This window comes from Poromitra crassiceps, assembly GCF_964638095.1.
Source record: "Poromitra crassiceps genome assembly, chromosome: 1".
NCBI classification, from domain to species: Eukaryota; Metazoa; Chordata; class Actinopteri; order Beryciformes; family Melamphaidae; genus Poromitra; species Poromitra crassiceps.
In genome coordinates, this window is record NC_139623.1 from 72,903,153 (window position 1) to 72,917,488 (window position 14,336).

Below are 14,336 nucleotides of genomic sequence, written 5' to 3' on the forward strand. Positions count from 1 at the left end.
TTTAATCCTTCGCTCTATCTTCCCTCCCTTGGCTTTCTTCCCCTTGGCCTTCACTGTCATCCTACAGACCACCATCCGGTGCTGCCTAGCTACACTCTCTCCTGCGATTACCTTGCAGTCCCTGACCTCCTTCAGATTACACCTTCTACATAGGACATAGTCTACCTGTGTGCACCTTCCCCCACTCTTGTATGTTATCCTGTGCTCCTCCCTCTTCATGAAGTATGTGTTCACTACTGCCATCCCTATCCTCTTTGCAAAGTCTACCACCATCTGCCCTTCTGCGTTCCTCTCTTTTGCGCCATACTTTCCTATCACCTCCCCATCTCCCTTGTTACCTTCCCCTACATGCCCATTGAAGTCTGCTCCAATCACCACTCTCTCTCCTGCCGGCACTCTCTCTACCACTTCATCTAACATGCTCCAGAATTTTTCTTTCTCTTCCATCTCACACCCCACCTGGGGGGCATACGCACTGATAATATTTAGCATTAGTCCTTCCCTCACCAGCTTCACAGCTATCACTCTGTCTGATATTCTCCTCACTTCTACCACGCTGCTAGCATACTCCTCCTTTAGGATTACTCCTACCCCATTTCTTCTCCCATCCACCCCATAGTAGAGCAGTTTGTACCCTCTCCCCATGCTCCTGGCCTTACTCCCCATCCACCTGGTCTCCTGCACACACAGAATATCTACCTTTCTTCTCTCCATCATATCCACTATCTCTCCCCCTTTACCGGACATGGTGCCAACATTCAGGGTTCCTACCCTCACCTCCACACTCCTCCCCACTCTCTTCTCTCTCCTCCTCCGGACATGCTCCCCCCCTCTTCTTCTCTTTCTACCACCAGTAGCCCAATTTCCCCCGACACCCTGCTGGTCAGCAATGTCGGTGGCGGTCGTTGGTAACCCGGGCCTCGACCGATCCGGTATGGAAACATGATTACTGATCCGCATAATCTCTTTGGCATCTAGCTAGCTAGGTTTTACTAGGTTTTTGCTATATTGCTTAATTATATTATATTATATTATTCTAATCTATAAATGAACATAAAGATGTCCTGAGCCTAAAAAGGTTCTCTCTCAAATAAAAAAAGGTGTGTAAAAGTAGTTTGGACATGTTTACCCTCCTCCACTAAATCCCAGATTGTTATTAATTTCCCCTGTGGGTCTACTGAGAGCATACGAATCGATCAGAACAGTCATTTGAGCGCTGAGTGTGACTGTGTCAATTAAAACCACCTAGTAATTTGCGGTGGAATTGCCCTTTAACACCGCCTGACAACGGACCAATCAGCGTCCAGCTTTGTCTGGTTCTCATTCTGCACAGTACCTCCGTCTGCACGACAGACAGATATAATATACGGCTCCAGCTCGACTTCACACGGCGGAACTTTGCAGCCAGCACAGGAGTTGTTGTGTAATCATGTGTTTTTAACACGTCAAATCACGTAGAAATCATCGTTGTTGTGATCTCCGCGCAGCTGCTGGAGTCAACCTTTTGGACCTGGGTTAATTATCTTTGTTTTCTTCCTCGGATTTCGGCTGTTTCCAGACATCTGTGAGTGATCATCTTACATTTGTGACCGTGTCACGAATCTGCTGTGATAGTATAACGCTACGTGTTTACTTACATTCAGCAATCTGCGCTGTGTCAGAATCAAATTGGGCAGAATCACAGAATGCTAGCTAGAACTGGTTGAATAACGCATTGACAACAAGGTGTGCGTGTGTGCGCGCGTGTGTGTGTGTGTGTGTGTGTGTGTGTGTGTGTGTGTGTGTCTCTCTCTGTGTGTGTGTGTGTGTGTGTGTGTGTGTGTGTGTGTGTGTGTGTGTGTGTGTGTGTGTGTGTGTGTGTGTGTGTGTGTATGTGAGAGGGGGGGCAGGTATAGGTCGTTCACCTGGTGTTTGCCTCGGGTGCATTCTTGCAGAGCTGGCTAGCTGTGTGCGTGTCCCTCATCCAGGCCAGATGTTCATGCTATAGCCTATCACACGAGCTGCTGCTAGGCCTGCGCTTAAGAGCCCACACACACACACACACACACACACACACACACACACACACACACACACACACACACACACACACACACACACACACACACACACACACACACACCCTATTTGTTATTTTCACCCATGCACCTGGGCCACCACTTCCTACCTCACGCAGCTATTATTATAGCTCTGAACAAGCAGCTGTTATTCTATATAGAAGGCTATTGAGTTCAGTTCAGATTCCTTGGCCCTGAGGAGAAATCCGTGTTGCAGCGGAGTGCATAGGAACAAACATGTACAAATGTAACATAAGACAAGAGCATAGACTCAAGTCTAAATGCATCCTTGGGTGGGACAGCAGTAAAATACTGGACTGGCTAACCTATTAAAAACTAGACACAGTTTAGTAAATGTAATGGCAGGATCATTCCTCACAAAAGTGGATGAAGGGGACTTGTGATGTGTGATGTAGCTGCTTTAGCTTCACACTTCACACCAGTGACTTCCAGCAGTCTTAATAAACTGTAGTTTGTACGTTGATGGTAATATCTTGGCGTTTTCCTACTCATCCTATAGACTTACTCGCTGGCTTATCTCTGATCAACTAATGGTGTGGCCTTTTCAAGGTCAATCTCTCGAGCTTTATCCGAGTAAGTCTTCATCATCAGTCTGTGCGGATGTTGCTCAAATCTGTTGAGAAATAAGCAGGAAGGCACATATTAAAAACCCTGGTCCGTTTAGCTGCAAATCCCCAAGTGGCCCAGAAAAGTGGCTTAATGTCTGCATAAAAGTGCTCCTTCAAGCTGCCGGCCGCCGTCTGGCTTCAGGCGGCACCTCAGTAGTTCACGGTATCCTCGATTCCAGCTGTTCCGCTTTCTACTTTTATCATCAGACAGAACTTTTACAAGCAGGCTACTCCAGCGCAGACAGAGGGGTGTTTCGCTCGTTTCTCTCTCCACACACGTGTTATCCAGACCAGATGCCTTCTCATTTTCACTGATCAGGCAAGAAACCAGAAGAAGGGTCGAGGAATACTTGAGTCTATGTGACACATTGACTGCTATAGAAGATTGTCTGGTGTGTGACGTTACGTTTGCACCCTCCTCCAGGCTATACCATTGCTCTCAATTGCTTAATGGCCTTACCACAACGGAAGCAAAGCCTCTGTTTGGGTAGCCCCATAACGTGACGCTGCTACTGTACTCCCATATTCTCGTACAGCAGTCGGCGTCACACAGTGTTCGATTCGTCAATGGGTGGGAAACGCTGTTCAAAAAGCTCTCCCACCCCGTATCCAACGTCCGATTGCAGATCCGAAGATATGATAGTAACCCTAGTGAAGCCAGTCATTTGACCGGCGCTGTTAAAAATGATACTGCTGCGTGAAACAACCGTTTAGAAGCAGTCTTTGCACAGCCTGTGCCGTATTGAGGACAGGAGAAGCTTCCTAGTGCCAACAGGAACCTTGAGAGTTTTTGAGTATTTCATGACATGTTTTGCTTCCCAGGTGCGCTGGATTTGCGTTGATCACTGACTGAGCCGCCGTCTCCGTGTGACTGCATCATGTGTTGTTTGCTCGCGCTGCGTGCAAGCGGTGCACCATGATAGAGAGATCAAACACACCCTGCTGTAACACACACTCGCTTTAACAGCGCCGGTCAAATGACTGGCTTCACTAGGGTTACCATCATATCTTCGGATCTGCAATCGGAGGTCGGATACGGGTCGGGTAGGAGAGCTTTTTGAACAGCGTTTCCCACCCATTGACGAATCGAACGCTGTGTGACGCTGACTGCTGTAGGAGAATATCGGAGTACAGTAGCAGCGTCCCGTTATGGGGCTACTGTTTGGGGTGATTCTCCATGGTGTCTGAGGTTGTACAGTGGTGGACTGTAGCTTTGAAGGTAATGGGTAGAGTAATGTCAATGTTCAGAAACATTAGTTATACATTATTGTAATGATATTGAGACAATATTTAAATGATTCCAATACTGGTGCTGCATGCATCTGTGTCCAAGGCCAGCTCTCTTGAACGCCAAGCCCTCCTAACCAGGAATCCTAAACCTGCTAAAAAAAGATAAAATCTTTTTTTCTACATGTTACAGCAGCACAGAGGCTAACAACATACGCAGGGTAATTAAAAGGAACTGAGACCTTATCCGCTGTGATGATGAGACACTACATGATGTTTTCCCAGACCCCCCACTCTTTTCTTTTAGGAGAGCACGTACAGTGGGGGATAGACTAGTCCTTACCCTCAGGCTCTTCTAAATTCCGTGTCAACACTGCCAGTTGAAGAGCCCTCCCATCGAGCATAGCATTTTCGTTAGACAATCTGTGTTGGGCATTAAACTCACCTTATTTCTGCACTTTTGAAGTCACAGGTAGGGTCGGGTGGGGCAAACTAATTATATCGGAAGCCTAGTTGCCAAAAAAAAGTGAGCGGTGGTGGTCTGTCTAAATGCATTGTAGAATGTATGTACAAGACAAAATGATGCCAGTGCGCATGCGTCTGGACTCTGTTTCCAGGCAACTCGTGATTCTCGTCAAACTTTGTCTTAAAAAAAAGAACAACAGCTCACTTTTTTCCGCAACTAGGCTTCCGATATAATTAGTTTGCCCCACCCGACCCTACCTGTGACTTCAAAGTGCAGAAATAAGGTGAGTTTAATGCCCAACACAGATTGTCTAACGAAAATGCTATGCTTGATGGGAGGGCTCTTCCAACTGGCAGTGTTGACACGGAATTTAGAAGAGCCTGAGGGTAAGACTAGTCCATAGCCACCTTCCTGCTGTTCACCAACATGACACATGGCTACCTAAGGTGCCCAATGGCACCTTTACATGTGGCCATTGTAAGCAGTGTGGCTTCACTCATCCTGTCACTCAAAGACAATATACCACCAACCATTTCATCAACTGTAAAACAATTCATGTAATCTACATCCTCTGTTGTTCACTTTGTGAAGCTTTTGATGTGGGTGGCACAAAGCGATGGTTACAGGACCGCTTGGCAGAGCATAGTTCTGCATGTAGAATTAAGAACCTGGATTATGCCATCGCTAAACATTTTAATGATGCACCTGTAGGTAGATCAGTGTCTTTTACTGCCATGGGCATTGACCATGTTCCCTTGACTGTCAGAAGAGGTGATAGGCAGAAGATCCTGAAACAAAAAGAAAGTAGATGGATCTATAACCTGCGTGCTATGGAGTTCCCTGGTCTGAATGACTCTATGGATATGTTGGCCTTCTTATGATTTATGATTTATTTGGCCTTTTCTGTACTCAAGTTGTTTGTGTATAGTTTTCCTATTCTTCAATTGTGTTTTGTATTTCAGATGTGATATTTGTGTTTAAGCATATGCCTTATTGAACATTGAGATATCTCTTTTTTTACCCTTTAGATCTGTGTGCCAGAGCTCCTCCCCCCTCCTCCACCTCCCTTCCCCCATCCCCCCATCCCCCCCCTCACAGGCGTTCTCTATGGCACTGATGACACTTATGTTTGTACATAAGGCATACATTTTACACTCTTCTCTTGATAGCTCGTCCCGATGAAGGCCACTGCGTTGGCCGAGTTGACGCTTTTATACTTGTATTGTTCCAGTATGAACTAGCACTATTATTAAAGCCTTTTAACTTATTCAAAAGAGTGCCTTGGATTCTGTCTTTTTTTGGATTTCTCTGCTGCCACACCCATGCTTCATCCAAAGAGCACCTTCGTTTGACTATTTCCTCACTGTTTTTTGAACGCCGTAGCCCTCCTCATCTCTTCTTTAGATGCCAATACTTGTTATCATTAAGCTTGTGTGAATGAATACTGCTACTAGTGTGCAGTAGGGGTGTCAAAAATAATCGATTATAAGATGCATCGCGATGCGGACGTGCACGATTCTGCATCGATTCACAAATGTCAAAAATCGATTATTAAAAAAGAAAAAAATAATATTTTTTAAAAATAATCGAATAAAATATAATGGAAGTGCATGCAGTTGTTTATTTGGATCATAATACAATGCAATTCCAAATGCACTTTTATTTTAAAAGTAGCCACACAGTGAGATCTTAGTGAGAAAAAAGAAATCATGTATTGGGGAAAAAAGTGATTCATCGATTGAAGATGCATCGAGATGCATCGATAATTGTAATCGAATCGAATCGTAGCCCTCTGAATCGTAATTGAATCGTGAGGCCAGTGAAGATTCACAGCCCTATTGTGCAGCCGAGGCGAAATGCAGACAGAGTGATGTTGATGACACAGCTTGCATTTTGCAGAAGAGAAACTGTGAAGTTGCAGGATGGCTTGGTGGTCAAATTGTAATATGATCTTCAAACAAATTGCTCAGTATTTCAGTGTAGAGAAGCTGTCACCGAGATGGAAAACAAGAGGAAGCAGTACTTAGTGGTTTTGGACACTGCCTGAGAGCGTGCCTGAGTTGCATGCTGCAGTAGAACTTAGCCCCATAACGTGACTCCGCTACTGTACTCCGAGATATTCTCGTACAGCAGTCATCGTCACACAGCGTGCTTCGAATCCTCAATAGGTGGAAAACGCTGTTAAAAAGGCTCTCCTACCCGTATCCGACCTCCGATTGCAGATCCGAAGATATGATCGTCCGCCTAGTGAAGCCAGTCATTTAAAATGATACTGCTTGCGTGAAACAAGCGTTTAGAAGCAGTCTTTCCGCAGCCTGTGCCCCGTATTGAGGACAGGAGAAGTGCCGACAGGAACCTTGGGAGTTTGAGTATTTCATGACATGTTTTGCTTCCCAGGTGCGCTGGATTTGTGTTGATCACTGACTGAGCCGCCGTCTCCGTGTGACTGCATCATGTGTTGTTTGCTCGCAAGGTCACAATGCAGACAAATGATACACAGGCTCGTCAACATCTGCTTGCTGGTAACATGCAAGGGTAGCGGATAATGTTCAAAGTCACTATACATAACGATAATCATTAATTGTGATAAAATATGACATAAAATTCAGGCATTTATATGCTTATATTTTTAATTGTTGCATGCTTGGGTTGTAATACTTTCATACCTAGGGTTGGGGATTGTTATTTTTTTTTATTGATATCATTGATATCATTGATTGATTTCAAGACTAAACGATTCAAGTCTTTATCGGTACCAATGTCGATACTTTTCTATTATTTGGTGGACCAGATGGAGATAACAATACATTCTTAACTAAACTGGTATCGCTTTTATTGCTTAACTGTGAGCCTGTGGTTGTTTTTGATTTCTGAACTAAATTAAATTTGCCTAACATTTTTTGCCTGGGAAACTTGCCTTGGGCTCCCACTGAACCGACTAACGGATGACAAATAATAATAATAATAAAAACTCGTCTAATCCCAATATAAACACTGTTCTTTTTTAGCTTGTTGTCATTAATAGCTATCATTCAAATATTGGGTGTGCAACTTGAAGGATAACAATTTCCACAGAGCTACTTATTCAACTTAACAAGGCTCTGGAAACATACAGTAGCTGAGAGAAGCACACACATCAAGCAACAAGCAGGCAATGTGGGTCACACATCAAATAATTATCTCCTTAAATAACATCAATTTCACCTTAACACTAATTTCCATAATGAACTGACACATTCGTCTACAAGTTAACATTTGGTCATCTACGCATGCAACATGTAAGGTTGACTGTTTTAAGTCCTTGAAGTGAAATGGAGGTCTTCACTTGCAATTAAAAGTTTAATTCACAAAAGAATAACGTGTGAATTTAACTTTTAATTGCAAATGAAGACAGTGTGCGTGCGGGAGTCCTCCATTTCAGTTTAGTGGGCTCCTGCCCTTCTCTGACACACCTGTCATGTTTTTTTTAGGTGTGTGAAAGTTTTGCTCCTTCAAGTCCTTGAAGTGACCATCTGAAGAGATTGCTGGCTGCTTCGTGGCATGGGGGGGATTTCCTCTTCCTGTGCTGGGGGAGAGAGAGAATCTCTCGAGACATAAAGTTCTTATGTTGGTTATGGTAGTGTCCTCTAGAGAGAGAGTGGCGTCAGCGGAGGACCAAAATGCGAGACTCATTAGCCAATGAACAGCCAGGAATGGGTCTCGCGCTACTTTTGCATGCTAAAATTAAGCTGATAATGTACAATTTGATTCAAGAGATGAAAAACCCTTTCAGAGTACAACACAAACTGTCTATTTTGCTGCAACTCGACAGTGCTGCTTAATCCAGGACCTTAATTCCTGGAACTCTTGAGAGTTAAAAAAACGATCCATTGGAGTGAATGGAGATGTCGGGACTCTTCTATCTATACGGCTCTGGGTTATGGGACCCGCTAGTCTCCATAGCAGTATCGATAAGCTCAGACCTAATTGATTTTCGGGTTTTGAGAAATTTGGAAGTGGTTCTCTGGGTCGTTATCCCCATCCCTACTTACTCACTAGGATTTTGGAGAAAGAGTAGGATAGTGTATTTGGCCATCATCAGTAATACAAATGGTTTGCAGTGCAGTTTCCGCTGAGGTATGTGGTGGAGGTACAGTATATGAGGTATTCTTCTGATGTGTTTTTGCAGGTACGATGGGTGAGACATGTGGCTGGCTGTGGACTGTAGCAGGACTGGATCCTGCTGTCAGACACCAGGGCTGAGGAGTCTCCCCAGGCCCATCGCTGTCCCACACCGTGCTGTCCCAGCCTCCCACAGGCCTTTCCCCCCTCATCTGCCGGGCTGTCGAGGTAGATACAAATTTGTTCATAATTGACGCTCCCTTAAACTTGATAAGTCACTTCATTCAGATCTGATTCCAGCCGTTCAAACTCCCCAGGAGCCCCTGAATATTGTTTATGTTCACCTGAATCGACCCCCTAAATTAAGCCAAACCCCGGCCCCAGACCTCCTGACACGGCCATGAGGAACACCAGGGTGAGCCTGCTGCTGGGCTGCGTCCTCCTCTGCTCCGCCTCTCTCCTTTACCTCGGCATGAGCGGGATCGAATGCCCCCCCAAGAGCCATCGACACAGATGGGTGGAGCTCAACATGGCCTGGGCCAATCAGAGCCTATCCGTGCCCGCCCACTTTCCCGAAGACACGCCCCTTATCTTCATCGGCGGCTTCCCTCGGAGCGGCACCACACTGATGCGCGCCATGCTGGACGCCCACAATGCCGTGCGGTGCGGGGAAGAGACCCGAGTGATTCCCCGCCTCCTGGCCATGCGCGACACCTGGAGCCGCTCGGTCAAGGAGAGGATACGATTGGACGAGGCCGGCGTCACCGACCAGGTGCTGGACTCCGCCGTGCGGGCATTCCTGCTAGAGGTGAGCTGGCTGGTCAGTGTGTCATCTGCTGTGTTGAGTCTTCATGTGGTGCGTAAAATACATGCACACATTATTCCGGATGATCGCATATATGTAGGTTAAAGGTCCCAATTCGTGCAGCTGTAACCTCTTAAAAACGTGTGTCTCTGGTCCATAAAACATGATTCTGGATTAATTTGTCGAAAATATAGCAACCCCGTTTGTTCTGACGGAGTTGTCACTTCCTCATCTCGTTGCGTCCCAAGAATGGTCTGTTTCTATAATATATTCAGAACTAACAGTTCCCATTGGCCAATCAGATTAGCGTCTGTGGACCAGCACGCTAGGTTGTGTCCACAACTAACGTTAGCAACGAGCTATCGCTAACTTAACGGTTGCTACGCTAAAGAGGACATCTCAAAATGCCTAGACTTACCGAATGCACCTCCGCAGTTGCTGGATCACGTACAGTTGGCGTCGCTCCAGCTAGAAGTGTTAATTTTGTGGCTATAGACAAAATGGTGCAGGTAGCTTGTGTGAGAGAGACCGCGCGCAGTATGCTTGAGGACCCGACTGACGTCACATTAACCCGTCTGGGGGAACAGAGTGTAAGGGGCGTGGCATGGCGTGGCGTGTCTGGATAGGGACAAATCCAACTCTGGCAGTTCTGAGGTTGTGACCACTCATTACAGGGAGGATGACAGCAGTATATATGCATTTACAAGTAAAAACAGCTTTTGCACGGAATGGGACCTTTAAGATTTTATGCAAAACATGTTATATTGATATGCATCTGTACACCGCAATTGTGATTATTACCCTATCAGCAGTATTATTTTTACTGTATTGCATGATTGAACCAGATCTACCTACAGTAGACCACAAAATCAATAGTGAACAATTTTTTTTGTAAATGTCTCAGGTCATATTAGTCTACTGTCTTATTCATGTTTCTCATAAAGGGAATACTGGTAAGAGCACGTCATTTATTGTAAACGGGATATGATTTTCACATGGGGCAACTTAAAAGCGTAAAATGTGAGTACCTATTACACATTCATAGTTGTTCTTATACAACAGTCTGGGCTATTTTGCTTTAAATGTTCTGTCTTCTGGAAAAACCTGACACGCTACTTCATTATACCAAAAATAAAGAGTAAGCAGACCAACTCACAGCAACCATGTTGGAGGCTATGTGGAGAGGGAGAGGTGGGTCACCTACATATATTTTGGGAGTGCCAAAGATTACACACTTTGCTGGGAAAATGTGTCTGTTACCATTAAGAACATTCTGGGATATGAACTACCTAAAGAATTCAAGAAGATGTATCTCGGAGATATTTATTTATTTATTTATTTCAGGGACAGTGCAACATTAATGAACATTTTCATGTAAATGTGCCGGATTATAGCCTTAGCTAATTTCCATGCAGTCCCTCGACAGGTGAGGTACAGAAAAGTTTAAAAGAAGAAATAAGAAAATTAGTGCATACGTAGGGCATTCATACACATACAGCAATGTAAATGACACATACATACACATAGGGTAAACACAAACAACACAACACAAATGAAACAAAAACAGGGAACATTAGGGATATTAACCAAGGTGGACACAGGACTTTCAAGGACATACAAAAACAACACATAAAACAAAAAGGTTTAAATGTGATCGCAGGTTTGATTTGATCTGAGCCATGATTTTAACAGCCCCTTAAAGGTGTGAAAGCTGCTACTCTCTCTGACTGACATTGGTAGGCTATTCCATAGTTTGCTGCCCCCATAGGACAAAACATTTTGTCCGATAGAGGACCGTCTCAGAGGTAGTTCACAGTCGCCTCTCGACGAGCTTCGCGTGATGTTCTGGGTAGCTCTCCGTTTGATAAAGCATTCTAAAGGAGGTGGTGCTAGCCCATGAAGAACCTTATAAATCATACAAGCAATTTTAAATTTTCTATAATTGTCGAAGCTGAGGAGCTTATAAATGACTGTGTTGACTGTGTTGATGCTAAAGATAGGTATCTAGCCAAGATATTACTGATCACTACCAAGAAAGCAATAACCAGAAAGTGGCACAAAACTGAGCCCCCGACAGCGGACCAGTGGTTGGAAATTGTAAAAGAGATTTGTAGTATGGAGAAATTGACATATAAGATCAGAGTGAGAGAGGATGTTTTTGATAAAGTGGGAGAAATGGTTGACTTATGAAACAATAGAAAATACACACCAGTAACCTTGAATGTTTTGATTTATACCTGTTCGGACTTCCGTTTTTGTTTTTGTTTTTCTATCCTATCCTCTTTATTGACAGAAAACTATTGATCAACATGCAATGTGAAGTGAACCTGTTGTATGCAAAAACTGAAACTATAACATCATAGTGTAAAAAAAAAAGAAAGAATCTGTCTTCTCATGTGTGTGTTCCAGGTGATAGTCGGCCACGGGGAGCCTGCACCTCGCCTCTGTAACAAGGACCCGTTTGCCCTGAAGTCCCTGTCGTATCTGGCACGCATCTTCCCCAAGGCCAAGTTCGTGCTCATGCTGCGAGACGGCCGAGCGACCGTTCACTCCATGATATCACGCAAGGTGAGACAAACTTCAACAAAAAGTTCATGTTTCCAACTCCCGCTTGGTCGGACTCGCGATTGTCATTTCTTGGTTGCTTGATGTGAAGCATCTTATTTATACTCATAGGACATATAAATATGGACATAGCTACCGTGATGTCACCCATTGGTTTTAATAAATTTGGAGTCCCGTTTTGAAGCCTTGAGGTTAGCATTTTCACCATCACCATCTTGGTTATTTGCAGCCAGAAATGACGTAAATTTGCTATTGGTCCGTGATCGCGAGCTGCGTGATCACTGGACATACAACCTGTCATTCACGCCCCCAAAACATAATTTAGATAGATTAGTTATGCTGGACAAGCCATCTCATTTGTAAATACTACAGCATAGATTTCTTAGCTACTACTGTATTGGGATTTATTTTCCTGCCCCACAATATTGTCACATTTTTGTGTATTGCAGTATATTGAATAGTTTAGTCATTTTCAATTGTCTATTCTCTATCCCAGTAGTGCCCAATTTGGGGCCCGCGGGCCTGTTTGTTTTGGCCCGCCACGGATTTGGGGGAAAAAATGCAAAAAATAAATAAAAGAAATTGCATGCCATGCCAGGCCAGGCCAGGCCTGAGTGTGAGAGCAATTCAATCAATAGACAATAACATTGGTGTGTTTAAAATGAGATATTCCACTAAATATGGCTAAAACAGATTCAAACATGCAAAAAAGGCAAAAAGAAAATCGCCGCCGGCCTTAATTAAAAACCTTTTTTTTTGGGATGGGGGGCCCCCCTAAGAGCTTCGCTCTATATTGAAATGTTATTTTAGATTTAGAATGTTAATTTTCTATAAAACACAATACATTTTAATGTAATTCCACAACATTTATTTTTGGCCCTCGGCCCTCCACCCAGATTGAGTTTTGGCCCTTCATGGGAAAGAATTTGGGCACCCCTGCTCTATCCCTATCGCTTTCCTCCTACCTCTCCTTCCTCTTGTCATCTTCTTCTCCCTCCCTGCCTCTTTTGACAGGTCACCATCTCTGGCTTTGACCTGAGCAGCTACAGGGACTGCCTGACCAAGTGGAGCAGTGCAGTGCAGACCATGTTCAGCCAGTGCCACGGGGCGGCAGAGGGCCGCTGTCTGCCGCTGCGCTATGAGCAGTTGGTCCTGCACCCGGAGGAGGAGATGAGGAAGTTACTTCACTTCCTGGAGCTGCCGTGGGACTCCGCGGTGCTGCACCATGAGGAGCTGATCGGAAAGGCTGGAGGCGTGTCTCTGTCCAAGTGAGTATGTGTGAAGTGTGTTTGAGTGTAGAGCTGGGTATTGGTTCAAATTTCAAGAATCGATTCGATTCCGATTCACAAGGTTGCGAATCGATTAATCCCGATTCCGATACCAAAACGTGTTTTTTGAGCTGTAACCTGAATTACATGACTGTCCAGTTATGTAACACAGGGGTTCCCAACGTTTTTTGCGCCAAGTAGATACATGGGGAAAAAAAGTTGCGGACCGGTTGTCAATTTTAATGGTTTTAGTTACACATATATTTACTCACCAGGTGGTGACAAAGGGTAAATAACAGCCTTTTCATCTGTCAATAAAGACACTTTCACAATTATGCACAGAGATTTGATTTCAGCGTATATATAATTTCTAAAAGTAGATATTAATGATCAAACATTTCCATTCATGTAGCCTACAGTATTTATGTTTTTGTTTCAACTACAAACATAAATGAACGTCAACTTGAAACTATGTTTCAACTACCACACACAGCATAATATTTTAGCCTGTTTATTAAAAAAAAAAAAAAAAAAAAAAATCGATCTCTGGACATATGAATCGATATCAAAGGATCAAAATAAAAATCGATTAAAAATCAGAGAATCGATTTTTTGAACCCAGCCCTATTTGAGTGCGAGTGTGTGTTAGGATTGGGCGATAGTGTCCATTGCTCATCTCCTGGCTGTCAACCAAGTGTCATCATCACAATATGTAGGCTTATTCCCAATGTATGGTAAGGGAGGGCGGGGACAAACAGATACACACGCATTGATTGTAGAATTGTAGAAGCCTATTGGCCCATCAGTGATTGTACTTCTCTGTGATGATGAAGGCAGCTGAAACACGTTGAATTTCCAAAATGGTCTAGTTCAGGGGCACTCAATTAAAATTCTAAGAGGTCCAGATAGAGAAAATGTCCTCAAGCGAAGGTCCGGAACATTGAGCTTGCGTTATGATTCAGTGCCATTGAACTTAGGCTACTTCAATGATTGCAGTAGCCTAATGGTACAACGTCTGTATGTAGTCAATGACTGACTGTTAAATCAAAATAAACATCAATAATGTTTATTTACAGTTTTCATATTTAACTGGATTAATTATAAATAACTAGCCTATACTAATAATAAATACATGTTCTTTTCTCATTTCAAGTAAAATAATGGCTGCATTTAGAAATAACACAACAGAGTGCTTTGGGAAAATTTGCATCTTAAAAT

The 14,336-nt window shown here is 43.8% G+C and overlaps 1 protein-coding gene across 1 annotated transcript in view; it reads left to right on the top strand.

Annotated features, from left to right (window-relative positions):
* The first annotated feature begins 1,380 nt into the window (after positions 1-1,380).
* tpst1l (tyrosylprotein sulfotransferase 1, like) overlaps positions 1,381-14,336 on the top strand; it is a 34,245-nt gene continuing 21,289 nt past the window's right edge. The window contains exons 1-5 of the mRNA XM_083636229.1: positions 1,381-1,564; positions 8,548-8,708; positions 8,798-9,288; positions 11,695-11,853; positions 12,865-13,118. Coding sequence (XP_083492355.1) covers positions 8,881-9,288; positions 11,695-11,853; positions 12,865-13,118 — 821 coding nt within the window. The 5' untranslated portion in view covers positions 1,381-1,564; positions 8,548-8,708; positions 8,798-8,880. The remainder of the gene's footprint in view (positions 1,565-8,547; positions 8,709-8,797; positions 9,289-11,694; positions 11,854-12,864; positions 13,119-14,336) is intronic.